The sequence below is a fragment of the Siniperca chuatsi genome, linkage group LG14, assembly GCF_020085105.1.
Source record: "Siniperca chuatsi isolate FFG_IHB_CAS linkage group LG14, ASM2008510v1, whole genome shotgun sequence".
In the NCBI taxonomy this organism is placed as follows: Eukaryota; Metazoa; Chordata; class Actinopteri; order Centrarchiformes; family Sinipercidae; genus Siniperca; species Siniperca chuatsi.
In genome coordinates, this window is record NC_058055.1 from 279,028 (window position 1) to 301,797 (window position 22,770).

The 22,770-nt window shown below is 42.7% G+C and overlaps 1 protein-coding gene across 5 annotated transcripts in view; it reads left to right on the forward strand.

Annotated features, from left to right (window-relative positions):
* The window catches only part of LOC122888246 (kin of IRRE-like protein 3), a 301,529-nt gene that overhangs the window by 208,610 nt on the left and 70,149 nt on the right, over positions 1 to 22,770 (forward strand). For all 5 annotated transcript variants that reach the window (XM_044222437.1, XM_044222434.1, XM_044222436.1 and 2 more), the window contains one exon: positions 2,959 to 3,109. In XM_044222437.1, coding sequence (XP_044078372.1) covers positions 2,959 to 3,109 — 151 coding nt within the window. The remainder of the gene's footprint in view (positions 1 to 2,958; positions 3,110 to 22,770) is intronic.

Sequence of the window (22,770 nt, forward strand, 5' to 3'; positions counted from 1 at the left end):
CACTGTCTCTGTCCCTTATCTTCAACTGACTATTAACCAAGTTATTATAGTTTATATAATTCATTAGTGCAATGAGATAACTTCTGTTATGAACTGGCGCTATATAAATAAAATTAAATAAAACTGAAAATCCTTATTTTAATTTTATTTTAATATTTTTTGTTTTCACTTCAGTTTAGTTCAAATTAGTCCCGAGAGCGGTTTCGTGTTTGTTCACTTTATTTATAACAAAAAGGGAGGGGGAGCATCAATCCAGCACAGAAAGGTACATTTGTTACCTGCCACGTTGCTCTGTTGATCACCACCTTTGATGTCTTCTGGATGTACAATGTCCATCTGGTTGCCAAAGGGGGGACTTTAGCATGATCAACCCCGATCCAGATGAACGTTTTGTATCTTTATTGATAAAAATAATTAACATTTTTCACAGGACCTCCAGAGGTCACTAATGGAAGGCTGAATGATAATCTCTATTTACGACAGACCTGCTTGAAGTCAAACTAATCCGATGTCCTGTTGAAATATGATTCACACTATGGTGGAAGACTCAAAGGAATGTGGAGTTGCAGCTGAAAGTTAAGCTAAGCCGTTTTATTAGTTTATGACCCTCACTGACTTGGTAAACTGAAACTCAACCCCTCAACCATGCTCTGGACCTCATCAAATGAACAACCATTACACCAGGACTGTAGGGCTGAAGGAACAAAGAAAGTAATTTTGCCAAACAGAATCAAAATGTACTGACTAATATGTTATGTTTAATTGGCAGTATAAGAAGAGTGTAGAACCTGATGTTGACATGCTGATGTGACAAAGCAATAGACTGCAATAGTCTCCAAGAACTGTTCTTTATGTAAGAAACCCATTGGGCCATCCCACCTGTTAAAAAGTAACAAGTACTGAGTACAAGTGGATAATATCCCATTTTATTCATGAAAGTGTGTGTTGCCTTCCAACAAACAACCCCACCCCCTCTTACAGAGTTGGCATTTCAACATTTTCTCTTATTGCAAGCAATGATCAATTAATTTGATATGTAAATGCATATTCACATTGCCTATTTCGTTAACTATTAAAAAACCAATCATCAATTCAACTTTATATAATTTATAACAGTTCTCATTGCAATTTATAACAGTTCTCATTGCACTTTTCCTATAGAGCAGGTCTAGACCATACTCTTTATAGATCATATTCTTCTAGCATATATGCACCTCACATCTTTATCTTTTATGGACAGGTGGATCTGTGCACGGCTTTCCTGTTGGTTGAGTTTTTTGTTCCTGCATCAAAATCAGCATGTTGAAATAAAACTTAAATTTTTCCTATAACATTAATTAAACATGGTATATCAATTAATTTACATTTGACTCTGAATTGCAAAGTTAGTTTATTTTGTTCCTTGTTCCCTGCATGGGTTATTGACAAAGTCCAGATATCATCCTGAAGGTGGATTAGTGAGGGTCATAAATTGGCCCATTGTCACTTTTATTGGCGTCCTCTCTGAGTCCTGGCAGTACTGCCATACTACTACATACTACTGCATATTTTCTCACTTAACTTGCACTATATACACTCTCACATACCCATACATTTTATACTATTGTCCATACTGTATATATCCGACTTAGTGTATTCATATTTATTCCACTGTCTATACTGTACGTATCCTATCCCATAGTGTATACACCATATTCATATACCACCAGCTGTTTATTCTGTATATAATGTCATACTATTAGAATTACTTGTACTTACACCTGCACTATATATTTTATACTTTATACACCTGCACTGCCTACTGTAACTGCTGCAGATGTCTGTTTATTTCTTAGTGTATTCATTAGACACTGTTCATACTGTTAAAACTGTTAATACTGTATATATCTTAGCATATTTTATTTTATATACCTCTAAACATATGTACATTACTCTGCTTTTTGCACTTCTGGTTAGATGCTAACTGCATTTTGTTATCTCACTACCTGTACTCTTGTCAATTCAATTCACTTCAATTTTATTTATATAGCGGCAATTCACAACAGAAGTTATCTCATTGCGCTTTTCCTAAAGAGCAGGTCTAGACCGTACTCTTTATAATATTAATTACAGAGACCCAACAAATCTCACCATGAGCAAGCATTTGGCGACACTGGCAAGGAAAAACTTGCTTTAAGAGGCAGAAACCTTGGACAGAACCAGACTCAATGGTGGGCGGCCATCCGCCAATGCTGTGTTAGGTTTTTGAGAGAGAGAGAGAGAGAGAGAGAGAGAGAGAGAGAGAGAGAGAGAGAGGAGGGGTTTGGGGGAAGGGGATAGAACAGTTTAGGATAGTTTTATGGGACAGTTATAAGAGTTGAGTGCTTTCTGTGAAAATCTATTTTCTATAGTATAAACATTTTAAACATTCATAAATTAGGATTATGGACATTTGAAAATAATGTGTGGGTCTTTTTCCAGCATCAGTTTATAATTTCATTTGAACTTGAAATTGTTTACCTATTACGTTCAATTTTTGAAACATAAAAACAGCCTTGGGCTTTGTGTGGTTTCTGCTTGAACTTGTGACAGCCTTTTACCACTGCCTGGCTTTGAAGTGGATTTAAGGGCTGAATGTGGTGTTTATATTGGGCAGCTCTCAGGTGTGAATGTGTGGTCACATCTGCAAACTACTCAGGTTTCTCCTGGGAATTAATCATTTATGTAGCTATTTAAAAGATGCCGCAACATCCACTCTGAGAAAACACTTCCTCAGAATAATAACTATTCATTGAGGGACACACAATATCACTGGTCCTTAAATAAATGAAGTAAATAAATGTATTTATGCTCCATGAACTCAAGTTCAAACAGACCATTACCAAAGTTCTGTGTGTTTATTTACATGTTAATGAAATTATGCTCTTACATGAATATAAATTTTTGAAACACTTCTCTCCTTTGTCCTTAATTCCTCAGACCTTGTTGCGGGATGGTAAGAGGGAGAGCACAGTCAGCACACTCTACCTGTCTCCCTTCAACATTGAGTCAGGTCAGCAGATCACCTGTCGAGCTTCAAACAAAGCAGCCCCCCATGGAAAAGATGCTACTGTCACAATCGATATTCAGCGTAAGTAAAAATCACCAAAACTTCAAATTAATATTTGCAAAAGATAATTAAATAATTTAGCTGCGTAACCACAGGAACTTTCCCAAGGGACTAGGAAACTTTGGATGAAATCAGGGACATTATTTTACCTCTCAAATGGTCCCTGCTCGGGGGGTAGTACTTTCCAAAAGTACAGGAGCTTTCAGGGTGCGGCTTGCTGTGATGAACATTTCTGATTGGTTGAGTTCCGACCCGCGGAGCAGCAAGTGGTTTGACCATCTGGATTGATGCATTGCTGGGTCACAGGCTGGCTTTCTCTAGTGCAGCTGCAATAACAAAATTCTCAGCTACTGCGCTGCTGAAGCCGTGGTGGAAGACACGGAAACAGTTGAGTAGTCGGTTGAAGGTAAAATCACATACAGCCCACATGATGCTTTTTAAATGCTAACACTAACTGTTGTCATGCTATTGCTACCCTAGCCAAAAGCTAACTTTAGCTACATGCTAACGCCAACTGCTAATGATGTAGAATCATGGTTTTTGTTAAGGCAAGGGTTGGCTAAATCAATTGTACAAAATAATATCTTGTTAATGAGATGACTTCTGTTATGAATTGGCGCTATATAAATAAAATTGAATTAAATTGAATTAATGTCATCGCAGTGAACGTTTATAGATTAAACGGGCAGGCACACTGAACTGCAGGCTGCAGAGACTAGTGTGTTTACCCCTGCGACCACCAGCAGCCCTCGTCCCATGTCTCCTGCTTAAGCACACAAATGCTATATTTTGTACATTTATATTTCTTCACATAAATAAATAGTTGTGGAACCAAATGCGTGTGTAGTGGCTGTTAGTTCTGAAAACAAATATGCAGTACTGTATATGTAAAAAGACACGTAATGTTTATGCTTGTGACCACATTCTAATATTTACAACACTCTGAGGAAGTAGTGGCTGTCAACTATCGTTTCACTATTAACACAATAACAATATATACCGGTAAGCTCAGTATTTAAACAGGTGAGAGTGCACAGGTTAAAATAAGAAAAGGTCCTTATGCAGAATTGCAGGTGATGTGTTTAATAATTTAAAACAAGAGTGTTATGCAGCTGTGTGATGGGTGTAACCTACTGGGTGTAATCTGCCTAATCTTTGCGGGTCTTTAGCTCGCAGTGGAAACGCAGACAACAATAGGCTGAAGGAACTTTTTAGTTCCTGGGTACTTTGGGTGGAAACGCGGCTTCATCAGATGGGACTTAAAACAGTCTGCAGACTAATCATCTACACTGTACCTTATATCATTCAATGACAAAAGGATAATGTGGCAACTCTTATAAACCAATCAAGATGCCAGCCTCAGTGTTGTGCTTTCTGGTACTTTTTTATGTTTTTGATTATTTGTTATTAGTTTTAAGCTCTCCCTTTCTGCTTACATTCACCATGCGACTTGCAGAAGAAATCAGCGGAGGAAAGGCACCAGAGCACTGGTTAAACTGTGACAGCTAGGATTTCGAACTGCACTCCCATCAATACATCTGGCAAATGTCCACTTTCTGGCCAACAAAATGGATGAACTGCTGCTTCTCAACAGTTGAGACCTGGCTTGGTGAGCACATACCGAACAGTACACTACATCTGCTGGGCTTCCAACTCCTCCTCGTGAGAAGGAGGCTTCAGGCCTAGATGAACCCACTGACACTGTACCATCTTATATCAGCTTTAGTGAGGACGTGGTGTGCAGACTAAAATGTTCTACACATACAATAACAACAAACCCTGGTTTACAGCTTCGTCAGGCCAAGGAGGGGGCCTACAGAGGTGAGGACAGAATCCTGTACAACCAGGCCAGAAACACACTGACAAAGAAGATCAGAGTAGCAAAGAGAAGCTACACTGAGAAGCTGAAAAATAGGTTTTGGAAGGCAGGACAATACCAGCTACAGGAAATCATCCACCCACGCTGTGGAGAACCATCAACTGGCCAATGACCGGAATGTGTTACTGTAGGTTTGATAAGCCAACATTCACACCCCTCACCAGCCCCGACATCACACAACCGACTGGTGTTGGCCCACCTGAAGGACATCAGGAGGAGCCCCCCCCCCCCCCAACACCGCCCCCATCACCATATTCAACAGCACTGTGTCTGTTGTGGAAATCTTCAGGTTTCTGGGATCCACAATCTCCCAGGACCTAAACATCAACTCCATCAAAAATGCCCAGCAGGGGGTGTAGCCTAGTTCCTGTGCTAGCTCATGAAGTTCAACCTGCCTCAGGAGCTGCTGATCCAGGTCTACACAACAATTATCCAGTCTGTTTTGTGCACATCCATCACTGTCTTGATTGGATCAGCCACCAAACAGGACAGAAACAGACTATAATGGACAGTCAGGACTGCAGAAAAAAATCATTGGTGCCAACCTGCCCTCCATTCAGGAGGTACACATGTCCAGAGCCAGGAAATGGGCAGGAAACATCACTGCAGATCCATCACACCCTGGTCATAACCTGTTCCAACTTCTCTCCTCTGGTAGGCGCTACAGAGCACTGTACATCAAAACAACCAGACTCAAGAACAGTTTCTTCCCACACGCCATCATGCTGATGAATAGTTCAGTCATATACTGTCAATAACCCTGAAACACTAAAACACCCATTCACCTACAATACAATAAATTATATATTTACAGTTTAAAATACACACTATTTAAACAGGTACATATCATCATATAAACCCTGCATGCTGTATATACTCCATGTAGACATACGGTATATACATGCATATACTGTACATAACCACCCACTTCATGCAGTGTATGCATATGTATCTTTTGCACTATTTCACTATTTGTATTGTTTACAATTTACAGAAACAATTGACTTGTATGCATGTATGCTTTCGCCTACTTGTATATACATAATAGTTCTGTTTATTTTTACCTATCTTTGTTCAGCTTTGTTGACCTTGTTTTTAGCTGTATGTCTATGTATATCTTTCCTGTAGATTGTTCTTGGAATTGTGTGCAAGTACACTGAGAGCAACTTAAAACTGGAGTCAAATTCCTTGTATGCGTATACACATATTTAAAACACCATTAATCAGAATCAGCTTTTTTTGACCAAGAAACATTTGATGGTTACTCTCTACCTCTTCATAGTGTCATCTAAACACACTTCTATAAATAATTACATTTTCAGAGGATTTTTTTTTTTTATCACAAAAACTATTTGCCGCAAGTTACGGATTTGGAAAAGGAGGCCTTTGTATCCCTCACAGATCCTTCAAAGCTATTAAGTATGACTAATAAAGCAGAAAATGCTATTCAGAGATGCCTCTCTTGACAGATCCATTCCTCCTCCCCATGCATTAGTTTTCCACTTCAGTTTTGCCATCCAAAAAGAAGTGAGTTCATAGAGTATATCTTAGAGACTGATAAGTGTGAGCTAACTGGTTAACGGCTGCTTATTGTAAGAAAGGTCCTTAATCCTTTTGTCATGCAAAACAATGGCAGCACCATTTTCCATGGAAAGTCAAGAGTTGAAAAACAAATGTTTGATACTACCGCTCCACTTGTGTGTTTGGGTGGCCTTAAACTATAGCATCAGTTCTGGTAATAGAGCTTTCTGGCATCCATTGACAGTGCTCCAAAAACCTCCAGAGTAACTGAAATGTTCCTATCTTCAGAAAACGTGCCAATCCAGCCTACCTCCACAACTAAGTGTTTAGAGTAACGGCACTGAGGCAAGTGTTAAAATGTGCTCTCTCTATTCCATTTAACATGCACATACTGTATAGATGTGAGGTGAGGGTGTGCACTGGGTGATGTGGTTTTGGAGAGGGAATGTAAAAACACAAAGAAGCAATTCAGCAAGTTTGGTGGTGAGGTGTAGGAGAATGGGGTGTTGGATGAATAAGTGATGATGGTGCTGTCAAGGTAGAGAGGTTGCAGAGACTCCTGGGGGTCTTAGAAAGCACAGCACCTCACCACTGGGGGCAGCCAATGTTAATTACTGGCTCTTAATATTGATGGCCAGCACTCTGTACCCTCTACAGGCAGAACGCCTTCAGGGCACCAGTCAGGGGCTCTGGCCCCCGGGCAGGAGGTCACCTGGGCTATATAACTGGGCATTTTCATCATTACAGCTCCCCGACAGCTTCTAATGGGTTTTGACATAAATATTTCTGCTCCAGTCCAGACATGCATACACAATGAAGCAGCTGTACTGTTCTCTGCTATTGACACAAACACAACAGCATCTGAAAAAACGCCACTGATATTTTTGTGGAAATGCTTTGTCAGTGAACATTTTAATTACATGTTCAGTATCAACTTTTTTGTGACTTGCCAGATACTTCTAATAAATCAACATTTCCTTATTATGTTAACAGAAAATGTATCCGGTCAGCATTAAGTTTCCTTCAAAATGTATTTGCTGTTGGAAATTAGTTGTATATAAATGGAATTGCTGAGACAGGGTTGCCCAGCTTAGCATGAATACTGAAAGCAACAATTCCAAACACGTGTTAGTATGACGGCATATCACTGCCAAAATGCGCAAGCAAAGATCCACACCGCTTTCACAGCAGAATATCTCGTGCTCACACGAGCAATATTGTTGCCTGCGAGGAGAAAACCATGCTTTGAGCGCGCACAGAATCCGAAGGAGCTCGTGACTGTTATCTACTACTCTCATTGCTCTCCTGCTTACAAAACCTCCACCCGCTCGCTCACTCACAGTTTTTCTTTTTGGCAGTAAGTGGGCGGACCCAGTCATCATTGCTACAGACCTCGTCTCTTGGGAATGTGAAGGTGCGTCACACCGTGTTGCATGTTGGGACGGGACGCTGTCTTGTAAGGAAAGCACTCTGTTACCTGTTCCTGCTAAAATGGTTACCTGCTTACCTTTTTGTTTTGTTTGGCTAAAAAGTTAAATCCATTAAATTTGATGGATAAAGTAAAAGAGAAAGAAAAGGGACCCTACCAGGAGAATTTGGACAAACTATGCACAATAAACAACACAGATCCATATACTTGGACTGGATTACAGACCCCAATGCACTACCTCCACTCACATACCCGGACATTGTAAACTCGTTTTTGGACTGAGTGCATACACTTTGCTTGAGCCTAAGTTAAAAATGCCTTGAAACTCACGAACAGTTTTGCAACAAGCCGGCTAACTGACTGTGAGAGTACAGTCATACTCACAAAGGTAAGGTAGCATGTCTCTATTTGGCCCAATTATTAAACCAAACGTAATACAAAACTTTCAAAATCATTTACCTATGTGATTATTTTATTTAGTCATAGGGTGTATTTACGAACTTTAGGTCACAACACTCGAAGTCAAATGTTCTGTGTAATCAGTTTCTTCTGAAATAAACTGAATAAGTTATTTGTTATCATTTACTGTTGGACTCTTTAGCCTCACATCAGAAGTGCAGGTTTGATGCCTGATATTTAAGGACTACTTTGAGCTACAATAAGCTGTTGCAGCCTTTAGTAGTTGTACTTAATGTTACTTACTGTAATGTTGCTATGTATTTGCAGTGGTGGAATGTAAATGTGAATGTACATTTACTCAAGTACTGTAGTTAAGTAGACTTAAGAGTACGGTCTTTCTAAAGAGTACGGTCTATCTCACTGCTCTATAGGAAAAGCGCAATGAGATAACTTCTGTTATGAATTGGCGCTATATAAATAAAATAAAATTGAATTGAAGTATAAATTTGAGGTAGTTGTACTTGAGTTTTTTTCTTTTCATGCCACTTTTCACTTCTACGCCACGACATTTCAGAGTACATTTATCTGACAGCTTTAGTTACTTTTCAAATTAAGAAAAGGTTCTCCTGCTCCCTGTTACTTCCAGTGAACAGAACTGTGTTCTACTCCTACTGTTGCAATAAAACTCCGTTGTCACTGCACTTACCTCCGTGTCCTGTGTTTGCTAGCTGACAGAAGACCAGACCATGACTCATCTATAGAGCGCTCCGCTCCCGCCGCAGAAAATCCCTTCGAAGGGTTGGTCCAGATCCCCACCAACAATCTGCCTCTGCCAGTCCCATGCCCCTTCCCAACTATTCGGGTGAGGCGGTGGAATGTAACGGTTTTCTGCTCCAAGTTTCCCTGTACATCGAGATGCACTCGCGAAGATTCACCACCGAACAAGCGAAAGTGCCGTTCCTCATTTCCCTCCTCTCCGGAAGAGCGTTGCTCTGGGCTCAAACCCTCTTGCGCAATTTCCCCTGGTCAAGTCTTTTACTAACTTCTCTTCTCACTTCCAGGAAGTGTTCAGTCTCGCCATCGGGGACCTGGCCGTTTCCGACCAGCTCTTCCGCTTACTGCAAGTGACTTCGACGAGTGACTACACCCTGCACGCTAGTGGGTGGAATGAAACCTCCCTGATAACTGCTTACCGCCAAGGTCTAAGTTCCCAACTCCACAAAAAGATGGTAATCTATGATAACAGCATTGGACTAGAAACTTTCATGCAGAAAACTGTGAAAATCGCTCAGTTACTGACCGCATGTCTACCAGAGGAAACAGCCCATTCACCACTCTCACCCAAGGCCTGTCCTCCAGTACCAGAACCCATGCAACTTGACACCCACTGGCTTTCACCCCAAGACCGTGCACGTCGTCTGACCCAGGGCCGGTGCTTGTATTGTGGGGCTCCTGGGCACCAGATCAGAGCATGCCCAACCTGTCCTCCACGTCCTGCGGTGAGTACCATCCCCAGTTATCCTGCCATTTCTAAATTAACCCTTCTCAAGGTCCAACTACTCACCCCACATTCTGTCGTTGCAGTACGTGCCCTCCTTGACTCAGGCTCCTCCGGTAACTTCATCGCGCCGTCATTATTGAAATGCCTAGAGTTACCGTTTCAACGTCATGCGGAGTTAAAAATCAAAACCATCCAGGGAAAACCGCTGGGACGTGGAAGAGTTCAATATCAATCACCGCCCATCACCCTACGTGTAGGTTGTCTGCACAGGGAACAAATCTCCCTCCTGGTACTGGAGGGACCCACCGTAGACATCATCCTGGGACGCCCATGGCTTGCTCAACACTCTCCGGAAGTCAGATGGGAGTCCAGCGAAATTCTGCAGTGGAGTTCAGCATGCCTTCAACAGTGTAACTCCTCCGTTCCCAAACCTCTGGTCAGTCACTCCCCCGTCCACGTACATGCCAGGTGCCAGGGTCAAAAAACCTGATTCATTTAACACACTGAAGATGAGTTTTCATAGTAATCCTTTACTACAGGTAGTAAATGACTAAGCAACACAAGCCAATTGTTTCACAGACAACCTATATTACTGTGTTGACAGATCACAATACAATTATACAATATTCTCTACAGTATTGTGAAAGGGCATGAAACTGCTAATATGCAGTTCCACACATTTAAGACATAAATATGGCAATAATTGTCTGACAAGTAACAACCAAATAACTACTTTGGTTACTGAGCAGTTTTTCAACTACATAAGCAAGTTATTTTATGAGATCAATAATTCCTTCAGTAATGTTGACATGGTACAGGATAAAGTGTATGGCAGGTTGCTTCCCCATTTACTGGTCTGACGAAACTAATGTGTACTCAGGATAACACAAGGGGACAGTGGCTACAGTACTCACAATAGTATTGATTACTTTAGCGGGTTTATTCGTTGTTTGTTTTTACCAGAAAAAATTGCTTGACTAGTGTGTTTCCATTACATACTGTGCTACATGCACATGCTAACAAGTTATCGCTGTAGCACTTCACAACAAATACTTTCTACTTCACTGGGCTCTGAAGGTCACTTCTCACAAATTCAATTCAATTTTATTTATATAGCGCCAATTCATAACAGAAGTTATCTCCGCTATAGCACAACTCCACACCCGAGTGCACTCATATTAATCTTGGGTGACTTCAACCATGTCGGTGAAATTTGTCAGTGTTGTTGAAACACTCAGTATGTGAATTGTCCTTCTAGAGAGGAGAGGACACTGGACCTGCTGTATGCTAACGTTAAGCCCCCCCGGGTAGGTCAGACCACAACCTGGTTCACCTCAAACCCTGCTATGTGCCTCTGGTTAAAAGGCAGCCTGCAACCACAAGGACAGTGAGGAGATGGTCGGAGGACGCCTATGAGATACTGCAGGAATGTTTTGAGGTGACAAACTGGGATGCACTCTGTGAGCCTCATTGAGAGGACATTGACGGGCTCACTGAGTGCATCACTGGCTACATTAACTTCTGTGTGGACTGCAATGTCCCAACTAAGATGGTCCATCGTTATCCAAATAACAAACGTGGGCAACAAAGGACATCAAAGACATCCTGAGAGAGAGGAGGGCCTTTACTGATGGTAAGCCTGAGTCTTCAAAGGGTCCCTGTTCTGTGGAAGACATCTTGCCTCCTTCCTGTGCCGAAGACGCCGCGTCCCAGTGGCTCCAAGGACTATAGACTGGTGGTACTGACCTCCCACATAATGAAGACCCTGGAGAGACTAGTGCTGGAACAGCTGTGGCCCATGGTCAGACCCCTCCTAGACCCCCTTCAGTTCGCCTACCAGCCCTGGCTGAGAGTTGAGGATGCCATCATCTTCCTGCTGAACCGCATCCACACCCACCTGGACAAGCCGGCAAGCACAGTGAGGATCATGTTTTTTGACTTCTCCAGTGCTTTCAACACCATCCGGCCAGCCCTGCTGGGTGAGAAACTGGCAGCGATGCAGGTGGATGCCCCCTTCGTGTCCTGGATTGTGGACTACCTGACTGGCAGACCACAGCATGTGCGCCTGCAGCACTGTGTGTCAGACAGTGTGGTAATTTTTCTGCTATTACTCTGCCTAAACTAACAGACATCATGTCTCTTATGAGAATATCCTCCCCTTTGTTGTCTACTGGCTGTGCCCCAGATTTCTTTAAAATTGCTTGTGTTCAGCCAGTCCAAAAAAAAACTTGTATCTAAGCAGCTTCTTGCTGCTGTGGAAAACAATAATACCTTTGAAAAGTTCCAATCTGGTTTTGTCATAACCACAGCACTGAGACAGTCCTTCTTAAAGTCACGAATGACCTTTTAATGAATGCAGACGCAGGCATGCGTTCAATTCTTGTGCATGCTAGACATAAGTGCTGCCTTTGACACAAATGATCAAGGCATTCGTTTATATAGACAGAGGCACTGGGTGGGCATATCTGGCACTGCACTAGACTGGTTATCATCATATTTGTGCAATAGGAAATTATGTGTCACCATTAATCACTACATGTCATACTTTTCCCATATCAAATACGGTGTGCCTCAAGGTTCAATTCTGGGACCAGTACTGTTCTCCTTAGATATGCTCCCCTTGGGGGATGTCATCCGCAGACATGGTATTTCATTTTATAGTTATGCAGATGACACACAGTTGTACCTCCCTGTCAAGCCCACTGACCTTATACCCTGATTTCTCTGCAGGACTGCCTGTCTGACATTAAAAAATTGGATGTCGATAAATTTTCTTCAGCTCAACTCAAAACTGAAATCCTTGTTATTGGGCCCAACATCACTAAACAAATACTGCCATCTACTGGCTACCTGTCACAACATATCAAACCTGTTGCAAGAAATCTTGGTGTCCTGTTTGACAGTAAACAGGAGGTGTGAGGGACAAAAAACAGGCCTACCTGGAAAGGCCAAAGCCTTCACTAAGAGGCTTGACTGAGAAACAAAGGACAAACAATAGGAAGGCGCCAAGCCGACACAACACTTTTCACCTGAGTTTTAATTTCCCTAGGAAGACTCTTAACTCGCTGGAGAAGAAACAGACTGTTTTGTGTTTGCTGAACACTTTTTGGATCCTGATTGTTTATTCCCCGTAACGATCACGTACCTGCAGAAGGAAGAGACACGGACTGACCGTTCCCTTCATGGAGAGCAAGATCACCACTGAGCCCCTCTCCCTTCTGACGTCGACCGCTGTTTTCCTTTGTTCCCCCGAAAGGAACAGTTTCGCCATGGGCCCGGCTTCGTCAGCGTCCAAGCCTCAGATAAACTCCACCGGACATCTCCAAAACAAACTGTGTCATCAATCACTAACCAAGAGCGCTTTCAAGTAAGAGGCCTGTGTCTGGGCAGAGATAGATTTTATAACTGTGTGTTATTTCATCTAAGCCTCATTGCTGTGAATTGTGCTTTGCTTTTTGGAAAAGTGATGGGCCGCTGCGTTCGAATTGCTGTGTGTTTTTCTTTGTGTTAAGCACGTTCCATTTTGTATCAGTGGCACACTGTTGGACCGTTTTTAACTGTGTTAGCTTTAGCCACTATGGGAGCTAATAACTGTGCTTTATCAGACTAAGCTCTAGTAACACGGCCATTGTATGAAAGTCTACTGCCGGATTACTGTGTGATAAAGGGACAGCTATTATGGCATTTGAGAATCCTTGTGCTTTTCTCTCTCTCTACTAACCCACACACCTTCACACGCTTACACACATCTCAGACGGCTGAGATAATGTGGTAGCCAGCTAAGCTGCACATTATTTTGAGGACAAATAGAGCTTGTCCTCCCATTTTAGCTCCACCCACGTGGCCACCACCTTCTTATTATTTTCTTAGAATAAGATCTTTATATTTACAGAGGAAGCAGGTCCCCTTACACGGAGTTCACCATGCTGCTACAGTAGCCCATAACAGATAAATCAAACTCTGGCTCTAGGTAGGACTGTTCACGTTTTCTGTGAGTTTTGCAGCCACCATAGTTTCTCCACCACGCTTTGAAGGGGAGGGTGAGGCGAGCAGCATTCAAATGATTGCAAACTGCAATTTCACCGCTCAAATCAATAAATACAAAAAATATCATGACAAGTCAGACTCATTTTAAAATACTTTTTTTTTTTTTTTTTAAATATTGCATATGTAGTAAACACATGCATGAATACCACTTTGAATACAAACATTTAATTAAAATTTAGCAGGACAGGCCCTCAGAGTCATTTGGAATTACATTGTGCTTTTAGAACAATTTTAAAATTGGCCTTTTGAACCACACTACACTCATTACATTATGAGGGGATGCTGTATTTTGCCAGTTTCCTCTTTTTTCAAATTCAAAATATCACAAATTCAGGAAATATACTATATGTTGAAATACATGGACTGCTGTTTTTTTTTTTCTACAAAAACTTTTCTACAAAGACTTTCTGAACTGTACTCAGAGTCTGTCAGAGTCAGACCTTATTCTATCTAAACTCCTGTCCATTTTCTCCACTAATGCAACACTGATTTATACAATAGTCAATAGACAACAGTCTGTGGGGCAAAGATAGTTGGCACACTTTTGATTATTGAATTAGATTTGGAACCAGTTCTGTATGAAAACAGTAACATGAACATGAACACCTAACAGTATAATGCAGTCTAGTAAAACAACCGCACTATGCGGCATCACCACCTGTCTGAGACAGTGTCCTCAACAATTAACACAATAAGCCTCACAAAAATGTATTGCAGAGCAATTGTATTCAATTACATGTGCTAGTCTCTGATATCACCACAGCCTGTACATAATTTCCTAAAATGCAGTCAAGCTGTGCACAGGTGCTTACTCACATAAGCAAAACTGCTATGTGATGTCATGTCAGGTAAATGCAGCCATATTAATTGTTATACAATTTACCAAGCAATAATACAGACAAGAAGCCACTCATCCATGGGAGCAGCTAGGGATTCTCTGCCTCTTGAAAAAATATTGCATCCCCACACCTTGAGTAATTCCACACATCCTACCGGGCCCTCTCCGGCTGTGGGCCCTTAGAATCACTGCCACCTTTCACCGCCATAGCAACAGCTCTGCGTCCATTCAGAGTTTTGTTCACGCAAACAAATAGGTTACCAGTTGAATTAAACACTTGCTATACTGAATTCAACTTCAAGCACAGAACATGTTTGCCTCCCTGTCTGTCTATCAGCTGAATATCTCAACATGTTAGGATTGATGAGCAGGTTTGTGTAAAGTTGGAGCAAGGAAGAACTGATTCACTTCATACTTGGAAGCCACTGGGAACTAAAAACACATACAAAACATACACAGATTTGAATAAGACTAATAAGTGTGCTAACATTTGAAAATAAACACCTCAGAGGGGGAAAAAACCTAAAGTTTGAAGAAGAAAAATAGAAAGAAACAAAAGCTTTAAGAAAATAAAAAAGTTAACATTTCCCTGGTTACTCAGCTGATTGGGAAATTATTGGCTACATGTTGGTTGAGTTGCTTGCAGTGTGAATGCACAGTTAGAGTCTGTGGTAACTGCATTTTATATTTTTATAAATTGTAACAGATGAGTCACATTCAACATACTGAATGGTAAATGGACTGTACTTATATAGCGCCTTTCTAGTCTTTCTGACTACTTAAAGCGCTTCAAACTGCATACTGAAGTCTACTGCAGAATGCAGGGGAGTTCTACTGGTAGAAGCCGATTTAGTTTCATCCTCCAAACAGCTTCATACCCCACCCGGAGCGTTTCAGAAGCAGAGCTGTTTGCCTGCCCAACGTTGTTGACTTGGTCCTTTTTCCTTGACTTTTGTGCTTCTACCATGGATAAGAATGCTACATTGTTAAATGGTTTTTTTTTGCTGGTTTTAGTTGTTTTATTAGTGGAGATTTTCACAATAAATCTCCTTGGCTAATGTTTTATCGAAAAAGTGTCAATTATATTGATAAATAGAGTGATATTCATCAGTAAGTGATAGAATATTTTAAATTGTTATATTTAAAATAGAAATAAATGAAATGAGTAAATATAGAATGATACATAATGAGTTCAATTCAAAAGAAAATGAAATAAAATAAGCAATTACAATTTATGGTATATCCAAAGAAATACATCAGTGTCTAATTAAATCTACATATTACTTTAAAACTCAATTTCAACTTTACCAAATGAATCCAGTATTTATAAATATTTAAATTCAAAAGCAGTTCAGTCATTTATAAGTGCTCTTTGTTTCCTTTATCCTCAGTGATTTCTGAGCCAACCAATTTCCAAGTTGCCAAAAGGCGCTTTTATTTTATTTATTTCAAAACAACACTTGCGTGATTGTTTTTCTTGACAGGATTAGCAGACACTTTAGCTCTGATGACTTCAGTGTACTTGCCCTTATCTTATCTTGAATATCTATAACCTAAACCTGAACATAAGGGTTTGATTGCTGAAGATCTTTGGGATGATACAGTTCCTGGGAGCAAGAACTACGTTAGAAACTCAACTCTGACTAAGAAAATAGTTTTCTTCAGCAAGGCTGCTTAATTTTTGAGGATGATCTAGTCCAGTGGCAAGGCCTGCTCCCTTCATGATGACTGACAGGCCTTGGGGTCCTTCCCAATTGGAACTGCAGTGTAAGAAATACAAGAGCCAAGTCTCAGATTGCCAAAAGAAGTCATTATAAAATGTGGAGAAATAACTAGAAAGGAAGCTTTTTTAATTAATAAAAAAGGTAAACATTAAATAATTGTAGCCCTGTTACCATAAATAAATAATGTAATACTTATTTATTGGTCTATATGAAAGCAAGTAAGGGACTATAGTCAATTGATAACGTAAACTGGAAAATGTAATTCCACAATAGCATAATCATTTTCCACATATGTATGTGTTATTTTAGTAAAAATAAAAATGCAATAATCCAATTTTAATTTCCATATATTCATATGGGCAATCTATGACCATATTAAAAAGGAAAATGGAAAAGCCGTTTGACAACATTTTTTTAAGTCATACCTCTCTGTACAGTGGACAATATTCAAATGTTAATTAAAATTTGAAAATGTAAATGCAATATATACAATGTAACCTAAATTTTCTATTTATGCAAGCAATATTGAAGTCAAAATGAAAATGAAATTTTCTAACAATTAGAAAATGAAAACTGCATTTGACATTTCATTTTCAAAGATGTAACCTGCTGTACAGTGGAAAATTACCCTTAACAGTACAGTATTGATAACCCTGACCCCGCCATCATGACCCTAGCTCAGGCCTCTGGAGGTGGGCGCTGACTGATGCCCGACCTTCCTCTCGCTCCTCTCCTGCTTCACGCCTCTCCTGTCCCCACCATGTCTTCGTCGTCCCCGGAGTCAGAGTCCTGGTCGGAGCCGCTGTAAATCACCTTGGTACTGTATTCTCTGTCGGGCCTGAAAACCTCCTCCCAGCAGTCCAAAGCTCCTGTGTAAACATCACCAACATACCTCAGTGCTCTGAGCTCCCAGTCCGGGCAGAGTCAGCTAATAGGGCCGTTAGTTGCACGGCTAACTGAGCAAACTAGCTTCACAGCAGTTAGCGGTTACTATAGCAACAAGTAAACCTATCTGTCCATCAGGAAACTCCGTAAATCACCAAGAGGCAGAGCAGCCAGACGACATCAGAGGGAAAACCAAAAAATATTTTCTCCATAAAATATGATCCACTTTCACCCAAATCAGTGAATAAAGTTCTAAAATTTTGTTTTTGTACAGTAATCAGCAGGGACGCTGGAAGTCAGTCATAGTTGGGGGGGCTGAGGGAAGGTCAGTCTACATGACATCATACTAAATGGTGCACAATATTCCTGGTTTTTGTATTAATTTGAATCGCTAGGATATATCTAATAGTTATTAACAACAATTTGAGAATGTTTTACACTACAGCAGACAGCAAACTTAATACCAACATATTGTATGTCAAAGCAGCCACAGAAACTACACAGAACAAATGCATGAGAATTGTAAGGAGATGGAGGGAGACACAGCACCTGAACTCGGGCAAGAGTTGTGAACCACAACCAGTTCATCATAGTTTATAATAATGCAGCTGTTGGGATTTATAATGATTAAAGGGGCACCAAATTGTGTAGGTACAATCAATTAAATGTGGCCATCAAAATTATCAAAGATAATCATAAACATTGAGAATGACTTCCGGATGGGAGCCAAAACGTCTTGATTCTGAAAACAGTGTCCAGATGACTACGATTGAAACCTTTTCTAAAATAATCATAAATCGTAGAAAAGTCATATAATATACTAAACTATCAATTTGGAACTCTGGATTAATAATTAAATTAATAACTAACCAGAATTACCCTCAATAGCTAGTAGGTTGAAGGATTTGGAGTTCAACATAGAAAAGGTTGGAAAATTATTCCCTTTTGTGCAACATTAGAGAAACCAGCATAATTATACACAAGCATTTATTATAAGAAACGTCTAAAAGTCTGACTCTAAATGCACTAAACTACATAACAAAGTGTGTGTGTGTCTGTCTAAAATGGCTGCTTGGGTCCAAGATGGCGTCAAACAAAGAAATCTAACTCAAAATGGTGGCTGGGCTAAGCAGCAGCCACATGGTTAGACAAAGAAAGGAAATTCAAAATGGCGGCCCGGCCATGTTTGTTAAAGAGTGTTGTGTTAAAGGGCTAAATTGAAGTGTATGCGTGAACTGTATAGGATAACCTGTGTCAGGTGAACCAATGAATCAAATAAATACATATGCATTTACAAAAGTAACGTAAAGTGAAATCTTTAATTAATTTACTCACAGTCCGCTTATATAAACACTTTTCATAATTCTTGTCATCTTGTGCTAATTCTTGTCTCATCTGTGGTCTGATAAACAGTTGGTTCATCAAATTCAGTTCCCCATATCGCTAGTTTCACCAAAATCCGTGAATAAGTTAAAAAGTTATAAAGCTGTGTTATTGCATTTTCGAAATTTGAACTTTTCCATTCAATATGGTCAGAACACGGAAATGAAAATTGGATTATTGCATTTTCATTTTTACTCAAATAACACATGTGGAAAATTATAATGCTATTGTAGAATTACATTTTCATTTCCAAGTTTCCATTATCATTTTAATATAGTGCCCTGTACGCTTCCTTATATTGACTTATTTCATTAATATTTATTTTGATGCTTATTAAGTCATTGTTATTAATTTAAAAAGAAGTTTGATAATGTTGTCACCTTTCCTTTTCAAGAGAAACTCTCCTTCGTCGGTCAGCGATCCGTCGATTCCGTTCCCCCAGCCGACACAGTGCAGCTCGGGTCTCTCTCCAAATCTTGTGGCAGCGGCGAAGATGATGTTGAATGGATGGAACCGCCGACTCCCTCTCCTGGGACGGGGGGCTGATAACCCAGAGATGCCTTGAACGGAGAGAGACCAGAGGCAGAACTGGTTAGAAAGTTGTGAGCGTATTCTATCCAGGCGAGATGGGAGCTCCAGGTCGACGGGTTAGTGGCAACCACGCAACGCAAGGCGGCCTCAAGGTCTTTGTTGGCCCTCTCGGTCTGACCATTGGATTGAGGATGGAACCCCGAGGAGAGACTGGCGGCAGCCCCCAGCGCCTGGCAGAAAGCCTTCCATACTTGAGATATGAATTGGGGCCCTCGGTCGGATACCATGTCCAGAGGTATGCCATGGAGACGGAAGACATGAAGTACCAGGAGGTCGGCCGTCTCCCGAGCTGAAGGAAGTTTGGAGAGAGCTATGAAGTGAGCTGCCTTAGAAAAGCAGTCCACAATGGTGAGGATGGTAGTATTGCCATGGGAATGAGGAAGACCGGTGACAAAATCCAGGGCGATGTGTGACCATGGACGACCGGGAATGGGAAGAGGATGGAGCAATCCTGCTGGTGTTTTATGGGAGGCCTTACCTCGGGCACAGATGCAACAAGCTGCGACGAAGGCCCGGGTGTCCGCCTCCATAGTAGTCCACCAGAAGTATCTCCTTAACAGGGAGAGAGTGCGAGTGGTTCCAGGATGACCGGCGAAGCGTGAGTTGTGGCCCCATTGAAGTACCTGGGAACGGGCTGAGTCCGGGACGAATAGGCAATTAGGAGGCCCGTTCCCGGGATCAGGTTGATCGCGCTGAGCTGCTTTAACGATGGACTCTATCTCCCAAGTGACGGCAGCCACCACGCAGGTTGACGGGAGAATGGTTTTGGTACAGAGCAGCTCTCAAGGGTGTAATGTTGCCGGGAGAGGGCGTCCGGCTTGGTGTTTTTTGATCCGGGACAGTAGGTAAGGGTAAACTTGAAGCGGCCAAAAAACAAGGTCCAACGTGCTTGGCGAGAATTTAACCTTTTAGCGGTCTGAATGTATTCCAGATTTCTATGATCTGTCCATACAATAAATGGCTGCTCTGCCCCCTCTAACCAGTGTCGCCACTCCTCCAGGGCTAGCTTGACGGCGAGGAGCTCTCTGTTCCCGACGTCATAATTCCGTTCGGCTGGAGAAAGTCGTCGTGAAAAGAAAGCACATGGATGCAGTTTCTGGTCAGCGGGGGAGCATTGCGAGAGAATCGCTCCGACGCCTATGTCCGAGGCGTCCACCTCTACCGTGAACTGTCGGGAGGGATCAGGTTGGATGAGGATAGGGGCTGACGTAGAGGACCTTTAATTGGTTCCAGGCGACATCTGCCTCCGGGGTCCATGCGAACGGGATCTTCGAGGAGGTCAGTCTGGTCAATGGTGCTGCTACCCAGCTATAGTCCAGGATGAAATGCCGGTAGAAGTTGGCAAATCCCAAGAACCGCTGTAACTGTTTGCGGATGGTAGGTACAGGCCACTCTGCCACTGCTTGGGTCTTGGCTGGGTCGGTCCTCATTTGCCCGCTCTCTAGAATGTACCCAAGGAAACCTACTGACTGCACATGAAATTCACATTTTTCCGCCTTGACGAATAGCCTATTCTCCAGAAGTCGTTGCAGGACTTGTCGGACATGGAGGACGTGGCTGGACTGATCCGGTGAGAATATGAGTATGTCATCCAAGTAGACGAAGATGAAATGATTTAGGAAATCCCGCAGCACATTCACCAGAGCCTGGAAGACCGCCGGGGCGTTAGTGAGCCCGAACGGCATCACTAAATACTCAAAGTGACCCAGAAGGGTATTGAACGCTGTCTTCCACTCATCCCCCTCCCTGATGCGCACCAGGTGATAAGCGTTCCGGAGGTCCAGTTTGGAGAACACCTTGGCCCCCTGAAGAGGCTCGAACGCACAGTTGATTAGTCGCAGTGGGTACTTATTTTTTATGGTTATTTGGTTTAGCCCTCGGTAATCGATGCAGGGACGTAGCGTCCCGTCCTTCTTTGTCACGAAGAAGAACCCTGCCCCTGCTGGCGAGGAGGATGCCCGAATAAGACCCGCACGAAGTGAATCCCCGATGTATTTCTCCATGGCCTCCCTCTCTGGTCGTGACAGATTTTACAGACGGGTAGCTGGCAGCGGAGCCCCGGGAAGAAGGTCGATGGCGCAGTCATATGGACGATGCGGTGGTAAGGACAAAGCTAGATCCTTGCTAAAGACTTCACCAAGGTCGTGGTACTCGGGAGGAACTAGAGACAAGTCCGGTGGATCCACTCTGGGTGAAGAGGGGCTGCTCTCTGGTGGTGATCGAGCAGATTGCAAGCAAGATGCATGACAGAATGGACTCCAACTACCTATTCTCCCCTTGGCCCAGTCAATATGTGGATTATGGAGATGCAACCAGGGGAAACCCAGAACCAATGGTGTGTTGGGGGACAAGATGAGCTGAAATTGGATCCTTTCTCTATGGTTTCCCGAGAGCACCAGGGATAACGGAACTGTACGGTGTGTAACGCGAGCCAGAATCTTGCCATCCAGGGCCTCAGCGTTACATTGGCTCTTCAGCGGTTCTGTGAGGAGACCGGCCTCTCTGGCCAACCCGACGTCCAAGAAGTTACCCTCGGCGCCGGAGTCTATTAGAGCTCGTAAGGGAAGAGACCCACCTGGGACGTAGAGAGTGGCGGGGACCTGTAGTCTGGGTGGATCTAGATTACAGGGGTTGTCGTGGCTCACCAGAACCCCCACTGCGACCGGTGAGCCTACTCTTTTGGCCTCCGGAGGCACTTGTCCCGGAAGTGCCCCTTGTCGCTGCAGTAAAGGCACTCCCCTGCGGTAAGTCGGCGACGGCGCTCTGCTGGTGTCAAGTGGGTCCCGCCTAGTTGCATCGGTTCTCCCTCTGCGTCGATTGAGGTTGACAAGGGCTCAGGAGCTGGAGCTGGGCTAGGCAAGCTGGAACGGGGATGGATGGTGGTAGCCACATGGCGAGATGGAAGAGGACGAAGACTGTTGGAGCGCTCCCGAGACCGCTCGCACATGGATACAAAGTGTCACCAATGCTCCGTGGGCTCCTCACGGGCAGCCAGCTCATCTTTAAGAGTGTCACTAAGACCAGCAATGAACGTGCTGATGAGCACCTCCTCATTCCATCCTGAATCTGTGGCTAGGATGTGGAACTCCACCGCGTAATCCGCCACACTGCGGTTCCTCTGCCGGATCCGCAGCAACCGCTTACCCGCATTTCCGCCATCGTCAGGATGGTCAAAAACCCTTCTCATCCTCTCCAGAAACTCTGCAAATGACAACGAAGAGAGAGGTTGATGGGCATGAGTTGCCTCCACCCAGGTTAATGCCTTGTCCCGTAACAGACCCACTATGTAATTTATCTTGGATTGATCGGAGGCGAAAGTGACTGGGCGCTGGCTGAACACTGGCTGGGCGCTAAAGAGCACTGCAGCAGGAAACCCCAACATTTTGTGACGTCACCGGAGAAAGGAACGGGATCGGAGGCGTGGGATTCCCGGAAGGGAGGAGTGGGGGGCGTCACCGGAGACTCCGCTGGTGGCGCGTGCGACG